This window comes from Notothenia rossii, assembly GCF_949606895.1.
Source record: "Notothenia rossii genome assembly, chromosome: 7".
NCBI lineage: Eukaryota > Metazoa > Chordata > Actinopteri > Perciformes > Nototheniidae > Notothenia > Notothenia rossii.
This window is the reverse complement of record NC_136905.1, coordinates 2653867-2675978: the sequence shown is the minus strand read 5'-3', so window position 1 is coordinate 2675978 and position 22112 is coordinate 2653867. Positions and strand designations below refer to the sequence as shown.

Below are 22112 nucleotides of genomic sequence, written 5' to 3'. Positions count from 1 at the left end.
CTCCTGATAGCTTTGTGAAGCACCTTGAGATGACGCTGTTTCTAAAGTGCGCTATATAAATGAAATGTATTATTATTATTATTATTATAAAGTACCTGAAGGCATCCTCAGACCCTGAACGCCTCAAAAGTTGTTGCTCACACTGACAGCTTGAATCTGGGCGCCCTGGTCGTCATGGAGACAGGAAACGGTTTCTGTAATCTCTGATCCATCAGCGTCTTCATGATCACTTCCTCAGAAAGGAAGCTCAGGGAAGTGAGCGACACTTGAATCTATATTCTAATATCTCTGTCTCTTGATGCTCTTAAAGCACTTTGAATGGCCTCGTGTTGAAAGATCTTTTATCAATAACCTTTCCACCTAACCTGAACCTGTTCCTCCAGGACTCTGGTCCTCTGCTCTGTGACTCTGATCTCTGAAGAGTCCTTCTTCTACTTTTCACACACTTTGTTCAGTCTGGCTTTTAGTTCTTTAGTTGATTCAATGTTTTAGTTATAGTATATAGTTATAACAGAGAAGAAAAAAAAGTTCAAGGTACACATTTTTTTTTAAATAAAATGAATTCTCAAATAGTGTCATGTTCAACAGGGGCAAGACGAAGCTTAGTTTATAGCCCCCCCCCCCCCCCCCCTCTAGCGTACATTTCCCCTGTAAATAAAAGATTAGGTCAGCGTCGTGTTCGTGAAGTTTTTGAGTTTTTTTACAAAACAATCAAAAAGAAATAACTTTTACAACTTCAAGAAATAACAGATATGAGTTTTCAGGTCCTGCTCAGAACCATTCAGGATCTGGCTCCTAAATAAAACGTTCAGTTTAGATAGACGTGTACAATGTGTCCGTTCATCATTACAGGGACTCCACAGACCAACACCTCTTGATGAGATGCAATGAAGTTTGGAATTTGTTCGTATGAAAAAGCAGTTTCCTCTCAACATGTGTGTTTTCTCTCCGTGTGAAAAGTCCCTGATATTAGGAGGTAGTTGTTGATTTGCGGCTTTGAACATCATTTGAATCGTTTTAAAGTCAACCAGGACTTGTTGTTTTAGTGTGACGTGTAGCTGAAGAGAGTAGAGAGCGTGAAGTGATGATCAGATATAAATACGATCAGATATAAAGATATATTAATATATGATATTCCAGTGAAGCTCCACCTCTCCCTGGACGCTGATACACAGCAGAGCGTAGAGACTGCAGAGAGACAGACATGGATCAGCTGCTGCTGCTGCTGCTGCTGATGCTGCGGGGCTCAGGTAAGAATCCACTTTATCAATTATAATATCTGAGTGATCTCTCAGTCAATAACAAACTGCTGCCACACTGATGGCCAGCTACACACACCCACACACACAGGCACGCTCACAGACAGACCCTCACAGGGAGCTCGAACACCCTCCTATTAGAGACAGATCATTAGATTGACCTTTTTCTAATGTACGATTCTCGAGCACATGTAACCCAGGTCACCAAAGGTTAACTCCTGTGGGATGAACCCTAAGCCAATCGTAACACAGCGTTTTCAGCACAGAAGTGCCTTAGCCAATCAGAGTGCATCATAATGTTGTGAAATCAAAACTGTAACACTTTGCACTTTGTTGTAAGGTTGTGGACACACACACACACACACACACACACACACACACACACACACACACTGACAGCAAGTTACATTGCTGACCCCCCCCCCCCGGCCAGAAAACGTAAGTGATAAGAAGCAGCGTTTTGCATGGGGCCACCTTGAGGGGGTTTCCCGACATGTCGTTGCAGTAATTAAAGGGTGTTTCATGCTGTCGTTGCTGTGGACCTTCTTAATCTACCTTCTTTGGGGGCCCCTTCTGGTCCGGGGCCCCAAGCAGTTGTCTGCCTTGTCTGTTCCCTACACGCACGCACGCACGCACGCACGCACGCACGCACGCACGCACGCACGCACACACACACACACACACACACACACACACACACACACACACACACACACACACACACACACACACACACACACACACAGTTTGTTATTCTATTTGTCTCTGTGTTAATAAATGTTGTATTGAGCATCCCCTCAGTGTGTTTATACTCAGTTATATGAAGGCATTGATATTTGTGTAGAGCCAACTCAAAGTGTGTGTCCTCTAACACGTTCTAACACCTCTATGATATCATTCACACTGATCTCTATTATTGACTCATCTTTGAATGAGTCTGCCTACACCATTGTTCATGATTGTGAATGACTGTAAATGAGAGTTAGGCTTCTTGTGCATCCACTCAGTCTGTATTCATGAACATCATCCTGACTGATCAGAACTCAGTAAGACTCATTAGTATTTATTATATTCAGGGCCGTGGGAAGTAGGGGTGCTGAGGGTGCTGCAGCACCCCCTGGTGGAGGACAGGGGATCTGCACTTCCACAAGATTAAATACAAATATAATTTAAAAAAAAATGAATTTTCAGCCTTGATGTAACAACATTCATAATTAAGTAAATGTAACACCCTTTTCACCCCGGTTACATTTTCCATTTGCCCTGTACGATGGGCGCTGTAGTGATGAAAGTGGGGGATGTTGGCTTATCAGGCGCCCGCAGCTCACAGCCAGCGTGAGAGAGAGAGAGAGAGATAGATAGATAGATAGAGAGAGAGAGGGGGGGTGCACAGGTACCGGCGGGGAATGTTGTTAGCTTCTGCTGCGCTAACGGATATGAGACGCTGTTTCTACAATAATGTGGAGGGAGAGCTCTGTCCTGTCAGACTGAGAGGCTCAGTGAGGTAGAGGACTCTGAGTGTTTAGATAGTTCACTTTAGTCTAAGTTATCTCAGCGGGTATCAAACGTTTTGATCACAATTTATGTAAACAAATATTTTAAGGCACTCCTTTATAATTATTAGGATAAATAAAAACAGGTTTGAAATCATTCCAATGTAAACTATAGGACACTAAACCAAAAATATCGTTTAAAACTGGAGATATTTAAAAATATAAATAAATGTTAACTGATAAAATAAGATATAAATTAACCACAAAAATAAAACAAGTTAGCCTACATTTATTTGTTATTGGCTATGGTAGGTTATTGGAAATGTTCACATACTTATTTGATTATTAAAATGCAAACCGATCTTTTTCATATGGGTGTTTTAGAGTTGTACCCCCTAGATCAGTCTCTAGTTTGGGCGCTCAAAGTGCACCAGATTGAAGCATTTTACTTTAAAATGTTAAAAAAAATCTTCCCGGGGGAGGGAACACACACACACACACACACACACACACACACACACACACAACACACACACACACACACACACACACACACACACACACACACACACACACACTGCCTTTAGGCTCCACTGTATATCAGGTCATATTAAAACAGATTTTCAGAGGCTGCATCCGTTGTTGATGCAATTATGAACCTCAGTTCATCCAAGTTTGAGCATCAGTCCAATTTCCTTTTTTCCATATAGCAGAAACGCCAATTCTCTTGCGACTGGCAAAGACTCTTCCAAGCTGGCAGAGAGTCCAAAATGGGCCAGATCTTTGAGCTCGCTGGGATGGGTCTTGAGTTTGGTGAATGCTGTTGTCGTTCCTTTTCTGTACAGACTACTTGTTGTGCCACAGACAGTGAGTGCAGGACATGCTGGTAGACAGTTAGACATGTAGTTGCCGCTCAGCTTCAGGACCATCTCCAACTAAACGGCCTCTTTGAGAAATTCCAGTCCGGTTTCCGTTCCGCCCTCAGCACTGAAACAGCTCTGGTCAGGGTCACAAACGACCTGCTGATGGTTGCTGAACCTGGTTCCCCATCTCTCCTCATCCTCCTGGATCTGACTGCAGCATTCGACACTGTCGGCCATAACATCCTCCTTCAGCGCCTCCAATACACAGTGGCGGCGCCAGAGTAGTTTTGTTGGGTAATCTTATCTATGGTAGGGCTAACCCATACAGTGGTGGGGCTCAAGTCAGTATTTGCAATGTAATTACATACACCCTATATCGCCCCCCTTGACAGTGAAACGCCACGCGTGAGGTTTAGATTATTTCCCTGTCTCAATTAAAATGGAACTGTATGAAATAAAATGGCACATTTGACTTGTAGTAAATAAAAAGGGATCACTGTGAACGTGACGTATGATAGTACATGCTGAAGATCCAATGGGGATACTGAATGGCGGTTCCGATTGATCTCAATCAGTAAGGCATGACGCAGACACGTTTCGTTGCTCTGATTGGCTGGAGGTCTATTCAAATTGCATTCGGAGGCATTTTGATCTGACCGCGGCCGAGCTGATATTATAACGCCAGAGAATTTCCACACCTTTAGTGTATAAACCTAATGCTAATATTTCTTGCACCCCTTCTAGCATAAGCCCGAATGGTCTCAACCATATTGCATCTGTAACGTGCACTTTTTTGTTACAGCAGTTTGTGTGTTGTGGACAGAAATATATACGGGTCGTGTCCAGTGTATTTTCGCAATCCGTGTTCTCAACATGCTTACTTTAACATAATTATTCATGGTGGAGCTAAGCCATCCATGGTATGGCTGTAGCCTACCCCAAAAAACATTTTATCCCCCCAAATAAAATTTGAAAACAATCAATTTCATTAATGGGAGACCCTAAAGATAAGAAAATCATTGTTGTCATTTGTTCTACCTCGGGTAGGGGTATCTCAAAATCTGAGGTCCCTTCCTGCTAGCTAGACTATAACTTCTGCAGTTAGTGATAGGGGAGTGAGGCGTTCAGGTGACAGCAGATGGTGGGAACTGGCAGCATCTCTTTCAGCTAGTTAACGTCTGCAATTAGTGATGGGGGAGTGAGGCGTTCAGGTGACAGCAGAAGGTGGGAACTGGCAGCATCTCTTTCAGTTAGTTAATGTCTGCAGTTAGTGATAGGGGAGTGAGACGTTCAGGTGACAGCAGAAGGTGGGAACTGGCAGCATCTCTTTCAGTTAGTTAATGTCTGCAGTTAGTGATAGGGGAGTGAGGCGTTCAGGTGACAGCAGAAGGTGGGAACTGGCAGTATCTCTTTCAGTTAGTTAATGTCTGCAGTTAGTGATAGGGGAGTGAGGCGTTCAGGTGACAGCAGAAGGTGGGAACTGGCAGCATCTCTTTCAGTTAGTTAATGTCTGCAGTTAGTGATAGGGGAGTGAGGCGTTCAGGTGACAGCAGAAGGTGGGAACTGGCAGCATCTCTTTCAGTTAGTTAATGTCTGCAGTTAGTGATAGGGGAGTGAGACGTTCAGGTGACAGCAGAAGGTGGGAAATGGCAGCATCTCTTTCAGTTAATTAATGTCTGCAGTTAGTGATAGGGGAGTGAGACGTTCAGGTGACAGCAGAAGGTGGGAACTGGCAGCATCTCTTTCAGTTAGTTAATGTCTGCAGTTAGTGATAGGGGAGTGAGGCGTTCAGGTGACAGCAGAAGGTGGGAAATGGCAGCATCTCTTTCAGTTAGTTAATGTCTGCAGTTAGTGATGGGGGAGTGAGGCATTCAGGTGACAGCAGAAGGTGGGAACTGGCAGCATCTCTTTCAGTTAGTTAATGTCTGCAATTAGTGATAGGGGAGTGAGGCGTTCAGGTGACAGCAGAAGGTGGGAAATGGCAGCATCTCTTTCAGTTAGTTAATGTCTGCAGTTAGTGATGGGGGAGTGAGGCATTCAGGTGACAGCAGAAGATGGGAACTGGCAGCATCTCTTTCAGTTAGTTAATGTCTGCAGTTAGTGATGGGGGAGTGAGGCGTTCGGGTGACAGCAGAAGGTGGGAACTGGCAGCATCTCTTTCAGTTAGTTAATATCTGCAGTTAGTGATAGGGGAGTGAGGCGTTCAGGTGACAGCAGAAGGTGGGAACTGGCAGCATCTCTTTCAGTTAGTTAATGTCTGCAGTTAGTGATAGGAGAGTGAGGCGTTCAGGTGACAGCAGAAGGTGGGAAATGGCAGCATCTCTTTCAGTTAGTTAATGTCTGCAGTTAGTGATGGGGGAGTGAGGCGTTCAGGTGACAGCAGAAGGTGGGAACTGGCAGCATCTCTTTCAGTTAGTTAATGTCTGCAGTTAGTGATAGGGGAGTGAGGCGTTCAGGTGACAGCAGAAGGTGGGAAATGGCAGCATCTCTTTCAGTTAGTTAATGTCTGCAGTTAGTGATAGGGGAGTGAGGCGTTCAGGTGACAGCAGAAGGTGGGAAATGGCAGCATCTCTTTCAGTTAGTTAATGTCTGCAGTTAGTGATAGGGGAGTGAGGCGTTCAGGTGACAGCAGAAGATGAACTGGCAGCATCTCTTTCAGTTAGTTAATGTCTGCAGTTAGTGATAGGGGAGTGAGGCGTTCAGGTGACAGCAGAAGGTGGGAACTGGCAGCATCTCTTTCAGTTAGTTAATGTCTGCAGTTAGTGATAGGAGAGTGAGGCGTTCAGGTGACAGCAGAAGGTGGGAACTGGCAGCATCTCTTTCAGTTAGTTAATGTCTGCAGTTAGTGATAGGGGAGTGAGGCGTTCAGGTGACAGCAGAAGGTGGGAAATGGCAGCATCTCTTTCAGTTAGTTAATGTCAGCATCCTCTGTGGTTCCTCCTGATGTAATTGTTGCTGTAGAACATGTTTCAGTGTGATGATGGTGCACCATGACTCATTTGAACTGAAGGAGCATATTCTCTAAAGTGAACGGTTGCTTTAACTCTGAATATGTGACTTCTCTGTGTGAACGTGTTCTTCTCAGCTAGAGTAAACTGGTAGAATGACTCCAGAGTGAGTTCACTGACGTGTTCCTGAGGTGATAGGAAACTCTGTTTACCTTATCTTCTGGTTTCTCCTCAGGACTCCAGGCTGAAGGAGAACTCACCTCAACAGGTAACGTGCTCAGTGTATTCACCCTGTTACTCTTTAAGTGATTCCAGTCTGTAAACAACCATTATCATAAAACATGATGCAGTTTAAAGACTTCACTAACTCATCCTAGTTTCATCCTTTATAATGGCCCCTCATACAAGAACAAGTCTGGTATTGAAATGTACTTAGGTCAAAGTATTTGTTACAGTGAGTGAAGCAAGCAGGACCCAAATGCAGATAACACTGATATGACCTTTATTTCAAGGATAATAATAGAACTTGGACAAACAGAACACTCACCGGAGAACTCAGTCACCAACAAAAGACGAACCAACACTGAACACAGGAAGAGACGAGACTAAATACAGGGAGGGGTAATCACGAGACGAGAAAGAGCCGGGCAGGGGAGGAGAAACACAAGGGCAACAGGTGAACACAATCAGACAATCAGACAGGGCAACAGGTGAACACAATCAGACAATCAGACAGGGCAACAGGTGAACACAATCAGACAGGGCAACAGGTGAACACAATCAGACAATCAGACAGGGCAACAGGTGAACACAATCAGACAATCAGACAGGGCAACATGTGAACACAATCAGACAGGGCAACAGGTGAACACAATCAGACAGGGCAACAGGTGAACACAATCAGACAATCAGACAGGGCAACAGGTGAACACAATCAGACAAGGCAACAGGTGAACACAATCAGACAATCAGACAGGGCAACAGGTGAACACAATCAGACAATCAGACAGGGCAACAGGTGAACACAATCAGACAATCAGACAGGGCAACAGGTGAACACAATCAGACAATCAGACAGGGCAACATGTGAACACAATCAGACAGGGCAACAGGTGAACACAATCAGACAGGGCAACAGGTGAACACAATCAGACAGGGCAACACGTGAACACAATCAGACAATCAGACACACCAGGGAAACTAACGACAGGAGGAAAACACAGAGAGAAGGACCAGACAAGAAACAAGAAAGAAAACATGACAGGGAGAACAGAACAGCAAAATAAACCCAAACCTAGACACACAAAACTAAAAACGTGACATAACATAAGAATCGTGACAGTATTGGATCAAATAATGCTTAAAGTAGCATCATTAATATGACTCGTGCAGTACGACTATAATCAATGATCCATTAAAGTGAACATCACTTTGAATGTAGCAGCTGGTAAAGGTGGAGATAGCTTTAATGACTTGTTCTACTTCCAGGTATCTTTATCCATAACTTCATCATTAAAGTGTTGTTTTATTAATAATATGAACCTGCCACGTAACCTCAAACTCATTTTGTGAATACATGTGATGTAGTATTATAAAAATACTCCAGTAAAGTAATTAAAACCTGTACTTACAGTACTTGAGTATATGTACTTAGTTACTTCCCACCACTGGTTTATAGAGAGCTGGAGTTAATGATCTGATTATCACTGGGAAGTATTAATAGTATAAATGATTAATTATTAAAATATGCTAATATCAATGAAGGTACACGACTCTCTTGTTTCTCTGCAGAGCCTGGTGTTAGGCTGGTGGGAGGAGAGAGTCGCTGTGCAGGAGACCTGGAGGTGAGACATGAGGGAGAATGGAGACCGGTGGGCTCTCTCACTGGCCGTTTCTCTCCCTGGACCCTGAAGGCAGCAGATGTCGCCTGCAGAAAGCTCGACTGTGGCTCTGCTGTTTCTGTGGGAGAGAGAAAGGAGTCCTCAAAGAGATCTGTGTGGAGGATCAGATCTGACTGTGCTGAGTCTGGATCTGCTCTGAGGGAGTGTGCGGAATCATATTCCTCTAAACACATCCTGAATCTCACCTGCTCAGGTAAACCCATCGGTGACATCATCAGTGACATCATCGATGACATTTTCATTTATAGTTTTCTTGTTTTTACAATTACAAAATACACAAACCCAAATAACAAATGATGAACAGTGTATGGAGCAGCCGGGCGTAGTGGGTGGGCTACTGGGTCTATAGGCCCACCCACTCATTCATCAACAAGACTGAGAGAAAATATAGTTAGATAATAAAATAAGGGCAAAAATAAGTTTCCCTTTAAAAAATTCATATAATTAGAAGCAACATTTATTGACGTAATCTGGCTTCTGTTGTGTGAGATGTTCTATCCAATCACAACAGGCCAACGTAAAATGGCCTGTTGTGATTGGACCGAACTCACATAGTCGCAGCGCAAACACAACGTAGGACGTCCCCCAGACCCCGCAGAGGAAGGAGGAACATATAGCACTCATTTACAGAGTCCCAAGAATCCATGTTCAGAGTTTAAAAAGAGTGAGAGGGGAGAGGCCAGAGCCACCATCCTCACAGCAGGGGCCGTCTCACTCCACATTCTGCCTCTCTGCTTTCGGTGTCCCTAAAGTGTATCAATGGAATGTGAATCTCACAAAACATACAATCTATAATTTCTATACAAACAGCTTGAATTCAATGCTGACGCCATGTTTGAAGAACAACGTGTTTACAAACATCAGTCAGATAACATGTGAAACACACATGTGAGAGTAAAGAGTGAAACCTTTTGAAAGTGTGTGAGAGCAGAGGTGGAGCTGAGCAGAAGGAGCAGAGGGTCTGCAGAGGAGGAGGTTCTGTTGAAGACACAGGGGAAGGGTTCACTAATGGAGACCACTTGCTAGAGGGTCTCAGGTGTAGATGTGAGGGTACCTGCAGTCTGTGTTCTTATCAACATGTGTTCTGTTGTTCATCATCAACTCATGTTGGAACTGAGTCCAGTTTGAATCTGAAATATAGTTTCATCTCTTTGATGGTGTGTCTTTGACCTCTGTTTGATCTTCTGTCCTCTGCAGACTCTGTCAGGCTGCTGGGGGGGACTGGTCTGTGCTCAGGCAGACTGGAGGTGAAGTCTGACCCGTCTAACCCGTCCTGGTCCTCAGTGTGTGAGGCTGACTTTGACCAGCAGGATGCTCAGGTGGTCTGCCGGCAGCTGGGCTGTGGGGCTCCTTCAGTCCTCCAGGGGGCGCTCTATGGAGAAGGGGAGGCTCCAATGGGGACCAAAGAGTTCCAGTGTGGAGGCCATGAGTCTGCTCTCCTGGACTGTAGCTCAGCCTCAGAGAGAAACACCTGCTCACCTGGCACAGCTGTTAGCCTCACCTGCTCAGGTAGAGAGGAGCTGTGATTGGTTCATTCTGTTCTCATCAAACTCTCTTTATTCTCTCTCTGATCTCTCTCTTGTTTCTCTGCAGAGCCTGGTGGTGTTCAGCTGGTGGGAGGAGAGAGTCGCTGTGCAGGAGACCTGGAGCTGGAACATCTGGGAGAATGGAGACCAGTGGAGAGCTTTTACTCTCGCTGGACCCTGAAGGAAGCAGGAGTCGCCTGCAAAGAGCTCGACTGTGGCTCTGCTGTTTCTGTGGGACGGAGAGAGGAGTCCTCATGGAGGTCTGTGTGGGGGATCAGGTCTGGCTGTGTTCAGTCTGGATCTGCTCTGAGGGAGTGTGCAGCATCACGTTCCTCTTACTTAATCCTGAATCTCACCTGCTCAGGTAAACCCATCAGTGACATCATCAGTGACATCATCAGTAGGGTTGGGTATCGTTTGAATTTCCACGATTCTGATTCTACTTTTCGATTCCGGTTCTTAACGGTTTCTCAATTCCGATTCTTTGAGGGGCGGGGTAAAACATGATACATGCTTCTCCCACCAAAAAAAATTACATTTATTGGAGAAATGTTTACACAGGTTAGTTTACAGTAATATTCACATGAATCAGTCTGTTTATATTCACTGCTATGTAACTGCAACCTGAGAACCACTGAAGCCACAACAGTGCAACAGTCCAACTTTTAAAGGAACCCCCCCCACATTTAAAAACAGTTCTTGTTGATAAAAACAAGCATATCTGACTTCTCAGGCATACCGGGAAGAAATGTTTGAATATTTTAAAGTAAAATGCTTTAATCTGGTGCACTTTAAGCAGAATGACTAGAGACTAGATCTAGGGGGTACAACTCTAAACACCCATCTGAAAAAGATCGGTTTACATTTTAATAATCAAATAAGTATGTGAACATTTCCAATAACCTACCATAGCCAATAACAAATACATGTAACGTATTTTATTTTTGTTGTTCATTCATATCTTATTTTACTATTTTATTTATGCATATTATTTTATCTCTCCAGTTTAAAACGATATGTCTGGTTTACTGTCCTATAGTATACATTGGAATGATTTCAAACCTGTTTTATTCCATTAATTACAAAGGAGTGCTTTGGAAATATGTGTTTACATAAATTGTGATCAAACCGTTTGAGACCCACTGAGATAACTTAGACTAAAGTGAACTATCTAAACACTCAGAGTCCTTCACCTCACTGAGCTGTCGTTATCAGCCTCTCAGTCTGACTGGAGAGGACTCTCCCTCCACATCATTGTAGAAACATCTTCTTCTTATATCCGTTAGCGCAGGCGAACATCTATAACGCCAGTGCGACGGGCCGGCCCTGGTCTCAGGTTACGCTGTAGGAAGTGTAGGTTCAACGCTACATTTCCCGCCCCGCCGCAGTCATACAGTAGGCTACGGAGAGCGGCGAGAAACATTTCCTCAGGCATCGAAAAGCGGAACCGAAATTCACATTTCTAAATGATGCCGTTGGAATCGAAATGTTGGAACCGGTTCCGAACCGGAACCGGTTCTCGGTACCCAACCCTAATCATCAGTGACATCCTCTAAGATAGTCGTTTTAAGCAACCACAGTTCATGGGGTGTTAACCGAGATTAAAAAGTGAACAAATCCAGACATGATATAAACGTCACTGAACATTCATCTGGTAGCAGTACGATACGATAATACTTTATTGGTCAGATCAAGTTCAGTGTGACATCTAATTTAGTATCCATCACAATCTGTATGAAAGTCCGTTTGATATTTATGTGGCAGAAGCTTTGTTTGTTTATCACGGGTCATCAGGTGTAATCAATACATACACAAGGTTTAGAATCAGAACATACGTAATATTTAATATGAGAGAGTTTATATTTAACATCCTTTATTTAGGCCACAGTGTTTTCCAACACGTTCTCACTCCCAACCCGTCACATATTGACGGACGGTCAGGGCCCCTCCCCGTCACTCTGTTACGTACAGGGTACCCCTTGGCAGTCAGTTTTCAACGGGCAGGGCGTCCCATAGACCTTCATTTCATTTAATTTCAAACCTTTATTTATCCAGGTGTATCCCATTGAGATCATTGATCTCTTTTTCAAGGGAGACCTGCTCAAGTAGGTTCCACATGAAACATAAAAAACATAAACAGAACAACAAAAAGGACATACAGCATCATTACAGGGATTTACAATGTACATAACTATCCACATGAACAGGTACCTACAGCTTCCGATTGAGTAGCATCCAACCCAGCTTTAAAAACATTTAGTGGCACCAGATTGCTCAGTTTCCATTTCAATTGCAGACTATTCCAAGACAGAGGAGCTGCGCATCTAAATGCCATCTTCCCTAAGACAGCTCTAGCAGTTGGCACATTTAATAAAACCACAGCATTCGATCTCAGGCAGTAGCCACTTACAATTCCCCGTGAGATCAGGGAGCAGATGTAGGATGGAAGTTTCCCTAACGTTAGCGAAGGCAAACCAGCCCTTGCACACAGGGTACAGTGATGGGTTAATGCTTTACAGTTTGTCACAAATCTCAGTGCGCTGGGATACGCAGCATCTAACTTGACCAGGCAATTGGCAGGTGCATTCATATAGATCAGATCACCATAGTCCAGCACAGGTCAAAAGGTCACAGTGACTAGCCTTTTCCTGGCCTCAAGCTAGAAACAGGACTTGTTCCTGTAGAAGAAACCTAGCCTATCCCTCAGCTTTTTAAGCAGGTTATTGACATGACGTTTAAAAGTGAGACAATCATCAAGCCAGATACCAAGGTATTTGTAACAGGTAACCACATCAATTTTTAGTCAGTCACCCCGGGAGGAAGGAGCCGTGGACAGGGGAGAGGCGAAACGGGGTCCAGAAGTGCGCCACCCAGGCGCCGATGACAGCGTAAGCGACGTCCGAAGCCGCCGTCGAGGCGAACTGTAAGCCGCGGTTAGAGGAGAGGCCAGGCAGGGTCCAGAAGTGCGCCACCCACGCGCCGATGAAGGCGTGAGCAACGTCCGAAACTGTCGAGGCGAGACGGGGTCCAGAAGTGCGCCACCCAGGCGCCGATGAAAATGTGGGCGACGTCCGTAACCGCTGTCGAGGTGGTGAAAAAGCGAGACTGTCCACACGAGGTCGACTGTCTGATCGAACCTCCTCTCAGGCACCGAAAAAAGCTCAAAAGGGTCTTCCTGTCCACGATCAAAAACAGGTGTGCGAAATTGTGTGAGGATCCACACAAGGTCAACCAGGATTGGTCGAACCTCCTCTCGGGCACCACCCAAAAGGGTTAACAGTCAGATGTTAACATATGGAAGCAGTCAGCCGTTAGCCGTTAGCTGTCAGTCATCGTTAGCTGTCAGTCATCGTTAGCTGCTAGCCGTTAGCTGTCGTCGTTGTAAGCCGTTAGCCGTTAGCTGTCGTCGTTAGCCGTTAGCTGTTAGCAGTTGTTAGTCGTTAGCTGTTGACGTTAGCCGCCAGTCGTCATTAGCCGCCAGTCGTCGTTAGCCGCCAGTCGTCATTGTTAGCTGTTAGCTGTTGCTAGCCGTTAGCTGTTAGCCATTGTCTGCTAGGCGGCGTGCCTCTACCAGGGAAAGTGCCGCTGCGTGTAGGGGCCAGCACCTCAGGGGTAAATTGCCGGGCGGCCAGGAAGAACCGGTCAGCGTCTTCGGTTAAAGCGCGGGGCTCCACACCAGCAGTGTTAGCGAAGAAACAGTTCCATGAAAAAGAAGTCGGGCTTTTCCGTACCTAGCAGGTCATGTATCGTCTCCATGTGGTCGGAAGGCTTGCTGTCTCCCAGTGCCGATACGATGTGGGAATGGCGAGCGAAAACCACTTATTATTAGCTTTGTCTGTACAAAGTAGTCTGTCCAGGCTAGTTAGCTAACATTAGTAAGTTAGTAAGTTCTAATGTTAGAACTCTAATGTTGCTAGTTTGCTAGAGGGTATCAGGTGTAGATGTGAGGGTACTTGCAGTCTGTGTTCTTATCAACATGTGTTCTGTTGTTCATCATCAACTCGTGTTGGAACTGAGTCCAGTTTGAATCTGAAATATAGTTTCATCTCTTTGATGGTGTGTCTTTGACCTCTGTTTGATCTTCTGTCCTCTGCAGACTCTGTCAGGCTGCTGGGGGGGACTGGTCTGTGCTCAGGCAGACTGGAGGTGAACTCTGACCCGTCTAACCCGTCCTGGTCCTCAGTGTGTGAGGCTGACTTTGACCAGCAGGATGCTCAGGTGGTCTGCCGGCAGCTGGGCTGTGGGGCTCCTTCAGTCCTCCAGGGGGCGCTCTATGGAGAAGGGGAGGCTCCAATGGGGACCAAAGAGTTCCAGTGTGGAGGCCATGAGTCTGCTCTCCTGAACTGTAGCTCAGCCTCAGAGAGAAACACCTGCTCACCTGGCACAGCTGTTAGCCTCACCTGCTCAGGTAGAGAGGAGCTGTGATTGGTTCATTCTGTTCTCATCAAACTCTCTTTATTCTCTCTCTGATCTCTCTCTTGTTTCTCTGCAGAGCCTGGTGGTGTTCAGCTGGTGGGAGGAGAGAGTCGCTGTGCAGGAGACCTGGAGGTGGAACATCAGGGAGAATGGAGACCAGTGGAGAGCTATCTCTCTCCCTGGACCCTGAAGGAAGCAGCTGTCGCCTGCAGAGAGCTCGACTGTGGCTCTGCTGTTTCTGTGGTACGGAGAAGGGAGTACTCAGGGAGACCTGTGTGGGAGATCAGCTCTGACTGTGTTGAGTCTGGATCTGCTCTGAGGGAGTGTGCAGCATCAGATTCCTCTTCTTTCATCCTGAATCTCACCTGCTCAGGTAAGCCAATCAGTGACATTGTGTATGTCATCATGTGTGAGAGTCTCTCTCTCTCTCTCTCTCTCTCTCTCTCTCTCTCTCTCTCTCTCTCTCTCTCTCTCTCTCTCTCTCTCTCTCTCTCTCTCTCTCTCTCTCTCTCTCTCTCTCTCTCTCTCTCTCTCTCTCCTCGAGAGAGAGAGAGAATCTGATCTTTTTCCTTGAGTGTTTTAGCATCTCGTTCAATATGCCATCAAGCCCACTTGTTTTTTTGGTTTTAGGTTAATCAACTTTTTGTCCAGTTCCTGTTCAGTGATTAGAAAGTCCAAAGGGTTCTGGGAGTCCTTGATGATCTAACCAGTATGTCAGGTGTGTGAAAACTGGACCAGTATTCCAGGTTCTTAAAGGATGGGTAATAAATGAAGTCGAACACCAGAGTGAATGAAGTGAATACTGAGATTTTATAAAGGAACAAATATATATATTGGCACAGGAATAAACAACATTCTTCTAAATAAAGCGCTTGACACTAATACAATTAAAATAAACCCCCAAAAGAAAATAGTTCTTTGATCAGTTCCTGAAAGGTCCTCTCAAAATCCAGAGTCCACAATCCAGAGTCCAGAAAATCCAGAATCCACAATCCAGAATCCAGAAAATCCACAATCCAGAAAATCCAGAATCCAGAATCCAAGCGTATCATAAAAAACCCAGCCGAGGAAAATAAAATAACAATGAAAACTCCCGCTTTCCAAAGCAACTCCAACAACGGCCTCAGAGATCGGTCCACCGCCGCCCCCGTAAAACTCTCAGTTTGCGCTGTTTTGTGCATATGATGATCAAAAGTGTCTCCGTTCTTCTCCCTCACACACACGTCTTCAACGTGCCCTCACTAACCTGAGTGAGGAGGCGGGACTTGGCAGATTTGAGTCCAACTGCAATCATGATTTCATTATGAACCAATAAGCTTTGTTAACCTTGTAACCTTGGTTTATCCAGGGGGTTAAAATGACCCATTCTAATTTGTTTTAGCTTTTCAGTTATTTGTGTTTGTTGTGAGTCAGAGTTGAGAGGAATGTTACCGTACAGACGTTTGAAGTGATCGGTCCAGATGTCTCCATTCTGTATAACTGGGTCATCGTGTTTACTTTTATTTCCAATTTTCTCAGAATCTGTTTGTGTTCAAAGACTCCTCGATTATTGTTAGTTGTTTTTGTGTGTCCTGAGCCTTCTTGGTTTTGATTCTTACGTTTGTATTGTTTGAGCATGTCGCAGTAAAGGAGGCGTACGTCTGCGTTGCTAGGATCTCTATGTTTTTGTTGGCATTCTTCATCAAAGCAGTTGATTTGTTTTTGTTTTGGGGGCTTGTTGCTGCATTTCTTCGGTTGGGATGTATGAGCTGTTCTCATGAAGATGTGGTTAATTGTTCTAACTGCCAGGTCTATGCCTTCTTTATTGTGGTCATATGTGGAGTCCAGAGAGTTGTCTAGGAGTCTTTGGATTAGTTTGTTTCCGATAGCTTTCTGGAACTCTTGTGCACTGTCTGGAGCCCACTTGTATTTTCTTTTAATGTTAAACAGATTATTGGGCTCAGATTGTGGACTGTTAGTTTCCGTTCTTTTCATGAACACAGTGATTTGGCTGTGATCAGATAGAGGTGTTAGAGGTTTGACTATAAATGAACTGAGAGAGAGCGGGTCCAAATCAGTTATCATGTGATCTACGGTACTCGTGCCAAGAGATGAGCAGAAGGTGGGTCTTCCCAAAGAGTCACCTCTACACCTACCGTTAACAAAGTACAGACCGAGGCTTTGACAGAGTTGGAGCAGGTCTTTTCCATTCTTGTTTATCTGAGGGTCAGAATTATGGCGAGGGAGATTTGTGGTGTTGCGGGGAAAGTTTTGTCCAAATATATGTTTGTTACCACTCTCTGAGTCTGAGTCTGGACGGGTTCCAGTACGTGCGTTCAGGTCTCCACAGATCAACACTTTTCCTTTGGCCTGAAATCTTGTGGAGACAGTTATTTTAGAGTTTGGGAAACTGCGTAGCCTCCAGCGCCTCTCTGAGAAGGGTCACTGTGCCCTGCAGATTGTCTTCAGGCTGCAGCTCCTGCTCCCCTCTGAGAAGGGTCACTGTTCCCTGCAGCTTGTCTTCAGGCTGCAGCAGTCTCTCTGAGACCTGGGTAACGCTGCTAGCTTTCTGTCTTTGTTAGTGGCTTAATAATAAAGAAATCTTCTTGGACTAAGGTCAGACTGGCCTGGCTCCCTTGGAACATGATTGTTCCATTATGGTAAATGTTTACCGTCATCATAGTGTTGTCACTGTCATCATCTCCAATGAGAACCTGTCTGCCACTACATATTCCTCTCTTTTTGTGGTCTTTATAGCGGGAACAAATTGCTTTATGCCAGGATTCAGTGTTGTCGGTATACAGCAGGAGGTTACAGATTACTATCTTGTCTCCTTGGTGGCTGTAGTCGGCTGTTAATGTCTCTGGGTTATCTCTTAGAAGTTTAAGTTTGAAAGCTTTCTTTGCCTGTGCGATTTTTACCTCCTTTGGGTATTCAAGTGCAAGGGGGAGGGGCTTCCCGACTGTTGCATCAGGCGTGGTGCTCTTCTTTGTTGTTGCTTAGCACGCTAGTTAGCAGTTAGCAAATTTGTGCGCAATTCCTTTGTATCGGTTAGTGTAAATGTCCCTCTTGCATCAGATAAGAGGCAAATATTATTTTCAATCTTCTGTCTTTTGATGAATACTCTGTAGTTCTTATTTTAATTTTGCAAGTAGTTGTTGGCTCCCTACCCGCCTGGTTAACTGTGGTAGCTTGTCCTAGCTTGTCGCTTATTCTTCTTTGTTTTCTTGAAGGTTGTTTTCCAAACTCTTGTTTTCGTTGGTTATCCTCTGCATTGTCTTTTCCTTGAAGTTATTATTTCATATTTGTGGGTTTATCTCATTTTAAAACTGCTTATTTTTGTATATCTCTTTAAGAGCTTAAGATTGCTGTGTCATTGCCATATCTCTATATATATATATATATTTCCCTCTCGCTCTCTCTCCCTCTCTCTCTGTGTTGACAGATCTGCTGTTTCAGCCCAACATCTCTGTGTCCTCTTCCATGTACGGGGTCTCCGGGGCCCAGCAGCAGGGGTTCCAGGTGTTCAGAGGCTCCGCCTTCACCATCAGTTGCTCCGTCCAGCCTCAGTACCCAGGAGGCTCCTTCCAGCTCAACTTCACCTCCATCAACTCAGCAAACAACTCCAACTCAGAGCCAGCTGTCAATCACACTGCCCACTTCCTGTTCCCGGTTGCAGAGCCCGCCCACCAGGGAAGCTACAGCTGTGTTTATCACGTCTTTGCTTTTTCTCATGACTTCTCCTCTGAGAGCCGTCTGCTCTCCGTCACCGTCACAGGTGAGCTGTTAGAGTTTACTGTAGGACAGAGCGTGATGCTCCCCAGGAGAGCGCTGGTGAGGACTGAGTGTTTTACTGTGAGCCCTGAAGCAGTCACACCCCACATGTAGCTTTCCAGAGCAACGTACAATAAGTGCAATGAACCGTGAAGACATGAATCCAGAACACACATTCTCCAGTCAGCTGTAGTTTACATTGGAGCATTGCCATGAGTACTGACTGTTTAACAGATACAGCTAGCAGCTTCTCCCTACAGTCCTACTGTCTGGTATGAACAGGAGAAAGGGTTGGGCTTGAATGAAGATCTTAAGAAGATGTAGTTTATTGTAATATAACTGTAGAGAGGAGTCTCCATGCTGAAGTGGGTTCAGGTCTCTGTGTGTTCGCTGACTCTTGATGTGATGCTCTCCTTGTGTTCGATCAGATCCAGAACCTTTTATCATCCGAGCCGTCGTCCTGCCGCTGACTCAGCTGCTGGGGATCGTCGGACTTTACTTCTACTGCAAGGTACGGAAACATGTTGTTGTTCCACTGACTGAATGATGAGGGACTGAAACATGTTGTTGTTCCACTGACTGAATGATGAGGTACTGAAACATGTTGTTGTTCCACTGACTGAATGATGAGGTACTGAAACATGTTGTTGTTCCACTGACTGAATGATGAGGGACTGAAACATGTTGTTGTTCCACTGACTGAATGATGAGGGACTGAAACATGTTGTTGTTCCACTGACTGAATGATGAGGGACTGAAACATGTTGTTGTTCCACTGACTGAATGATGAGGGACTGAAACATGTTGTTGTTCCACTGACTGAATGATGAGGGACTGAAACATGTTGTTGTTCCACTGACTGAATGATGAGGTACTGAAACATGTTGTTGTTCCACTGACTGAATGATGAGGTACTGAAACATGTTGTTGTTCCACTGACTGAATGATGAGGGACTGAAACATGTTGTTGTTCCACTGACTGAATGATGAGGGACTGAAACATGTTGTTGTTCCACTGACTGAATGATGAGGGACTGAAACATGTTGTTGTTCCTCTGACTGAATGATGAGGGACTGAAACATGTTGTTGTTCCACTGACTGAATGATGAGGGACTGAAACATGTTGTTGTTCCACTGACTGAATGATGAGGGACTGAAACATGTTGTTGTTCCACTGACTGAATGATGAGGTACTGAAACATGTTGTTGTTCCACTGACTGAATGATGAGGTACTGAAACATGTTGTTGTTCCACTGACTGAATGATGAGGGACTGAAACATGTTGTTGTTCCACTGACTGAAAGATGAGGGACTGAAACATGTTGTTGTTCCACTGACTGAATGATGAGGGACTGAAACATGTTGTTGTTGTTCCACTGACTGAATGATGAGGTACTGAAACATGTTGTTGTTGTTCCACTGACTGAATGATGAGGGACTGAAACATGTTGTTGTTCCACTGACTGAATGATGAGGTACTGAAACATGTTGTTGTTCCACTGACTGAATGATGAGGGACTGAAACATGATGTTGTTCCACTGACTGAATGATGAGGGACTGAAACATGTTGTTGTTCCTCTGACTGAATGATGAGGGACTGAAACATGTTGTTGTTCCACTGACTGAATGATGAGGGACTGAAACATGTTGTTGTTCCACTGACTGAATGATGAGGGACTGAAACCTGTTGTTGTTCCACTGACTGAATGATGAGGTACTGAAACATGTTGTTGTTGTTCCACTGACTGAATGATGAGGTACTGAAACATGTTGTTGTTGTTCCACTGACTGAATGATGAGGGACTGAAACATGTTGTTGTTCCACTGACTGAATGATGAGGGACTGAAACATGTTGTTGTTCCACTGACTGAATGATGAGGGACTGAAACATGTTGTTGTTGTTCCACTGACTGAATGATGAGGGACTGAAACATGTTGTTGTTCCACTGACTGAATGATGAGGTACTGAAACATGTTGTTGTTCCACTGACTGAATGATGAGGGACTGAAACATGTTGTTGTTCCACTGACTGAATGATGAGGGACTGAAACATGTTGTTGTTGTTCCACTGACTGAATGATGAGGGACTGAAACATGTTGTTGTTCCACTGACTGAATGATGAGGTACTGAAACATGTTGTTGTTCCACTGACTGAATGATGAGGTACTGAAACATGTTGTTGTTCCACTGACTGAATGATGAGGTACTGAAACATGTTGTTGTTCCACTGACTGAATGATGAGGGACTGAAACATGTTGTTGTTCCACTGACTGAATGATGAGGGACTGAAACATGTTGTTGTTGTTCCACTGACTGAATGATGAGGGACTGAAACATGTTGTTGTTCCACTGACTGAATGATGAGGGACTGAAACATGTTGTTGTTCCACTGACTGAATGATGAGGGACTGAAACATGTTTTTGTTCCACTGACTGAATGAAACAGTGTGTGTTATTGAACAGGAGTGATGCAGGAAGTCTCACTGTGTGCTGTCATGTCTCTCCAGGCCACCAGGGGGCGGAGGCCGAGCCGACAGGAGGACATTGAGCTGGATTACCTGGGTGTTCCTGCTGAAGAGGAAGGAGCTCAGGGAGCGGAGTAGCAGCTCCAAGGAGCTCCTCTCACACACATGGGTTCATCAGCTCTTACAGCTTTTAACCAACGTTAGCAAATATAGCTTTCACTCTGAAAGTCACCAGCAATGTGTGAGTGCCTCCTGACTTCCTGACTTCCTGTCAGCTCCAAGACCATTGGTTCCCACTGAAGATGAAAGATCTTTAAAAAACATCACAAGTTAGTTTTATTTAGAAAACTCGGTGCAGTTTGAAACCACAGACACACCAACCCAGGCCGCTCAGGAACAAAGTTGGCCAATTAATGCCATATATTAATGTTCAAATATCCTCTAAAAACAGTGTTTCAAAACCCAATGTTTGAATCTAATGAAGTGATTCCTGAGATAACAGGAGGAACGCGTTACAGCGCCACCTAGTGTTGGATTTGTAGACCTCGAGCACAACAAGTTTTTTTTATATTCAATCAACAAATGAGACAAAGTACAGTTTTTAAAACCTGAGGTTTTTCACATCAATTCATCTGATCAGCGAGACAGGATATTTGATCCCCTTGTGGGTCACATGGGTCATTTCAGCAGCAGGACCAGATTTAGATGAACAATAAACAGATAGGAATTGAACAAAAGTAAATAGTCCAAACACTTATTTTTTCATAATAATGCTGATGGTTTTTTTTATTGAAAAATGTTATTTCAGAATAATTTAGCTTGATTTTGATCTGAAGAGATTGTTTGTATTTGGTAAAAAAAAAGAAAGAAGCTTTTTTAGAGAAATCCGATTATATTTGTAATTTGCCCAAATGTATAAGATTTTAACTTTTCTTTAATATTCTTATTTCACATGTACTGAGCTCAGTTTGTAATCACTTTCAACCGTTCAGTATTTTTCTTACTTTATATGAATTTTAATTATATTTTGGTGGTATTTTCTGTTTTTTGTAGTAATTTAGCTGTTTTTAAGAACTCCACCTATTTGAGAGCATTCCCAAATTCATAAGATATTAAATACTAAAACTTTGTAATTAAAAATGTACATCCTTTTCTAGAAGTTTCCTTTTTAAAAGGTGATGTGCTTTATTTGTTATTATTGAGGATTGTACTTATTTCACAAGATGATCAATAATATGTAATCATTACTTTTTTACTTTTTTATGAAACTTTTTAATTTCTTTAGAATTTGACTTTTTTTAAAGACTTCAGATTATCTTTGTGATTTAGGATTTTCCCAAATTCAGGAGACTAATTATATCGTATTTAAAATGTTAACATTGTCCGTAAACAAGTTGGGATTTTGGAAACGAGAAATGTTTTTGCTTCATAAGAATTTTGATTGATTTTGTTGAGAATTTTTTTTTTGCATTTCTGAAGAA

At 44.0% G+C, this 22112-nt stretch overlaps 1 protein-coding gene across 1 annotated transcript; it reads left to right on the top strand.

The window, feature by feature from the left end:
* Positions 1-1186: 1186 nt before the first annotated feature.
* Positions 1187-21808, top strand: LOC307013766 (scavenger receptor cysteine-rich type 1 protein M130-like). The gene is made up of 10 exons (XM_079641307.1): positions 1187-1250; positions 6799-6831; positions 8355-8657; positions 9662-9973; positions 10058-10354; positions 14087-14398; positions 14483-14779; positions 17831-18163; positions 18588-18670; positions 20674-21808. Exons 1-10 carry the CDS (start codon positions 1205-1207, stop codon positions 20767-20769), a joined length of 2112 nt encoding a protein of 703 aa, XP_079497433.1. The 5' UTR covers positions 1187-1204; the 3' UTR covers positions 20770-21808.
* Positions 21809-22112: the final 304 nt, after the last annotated feature.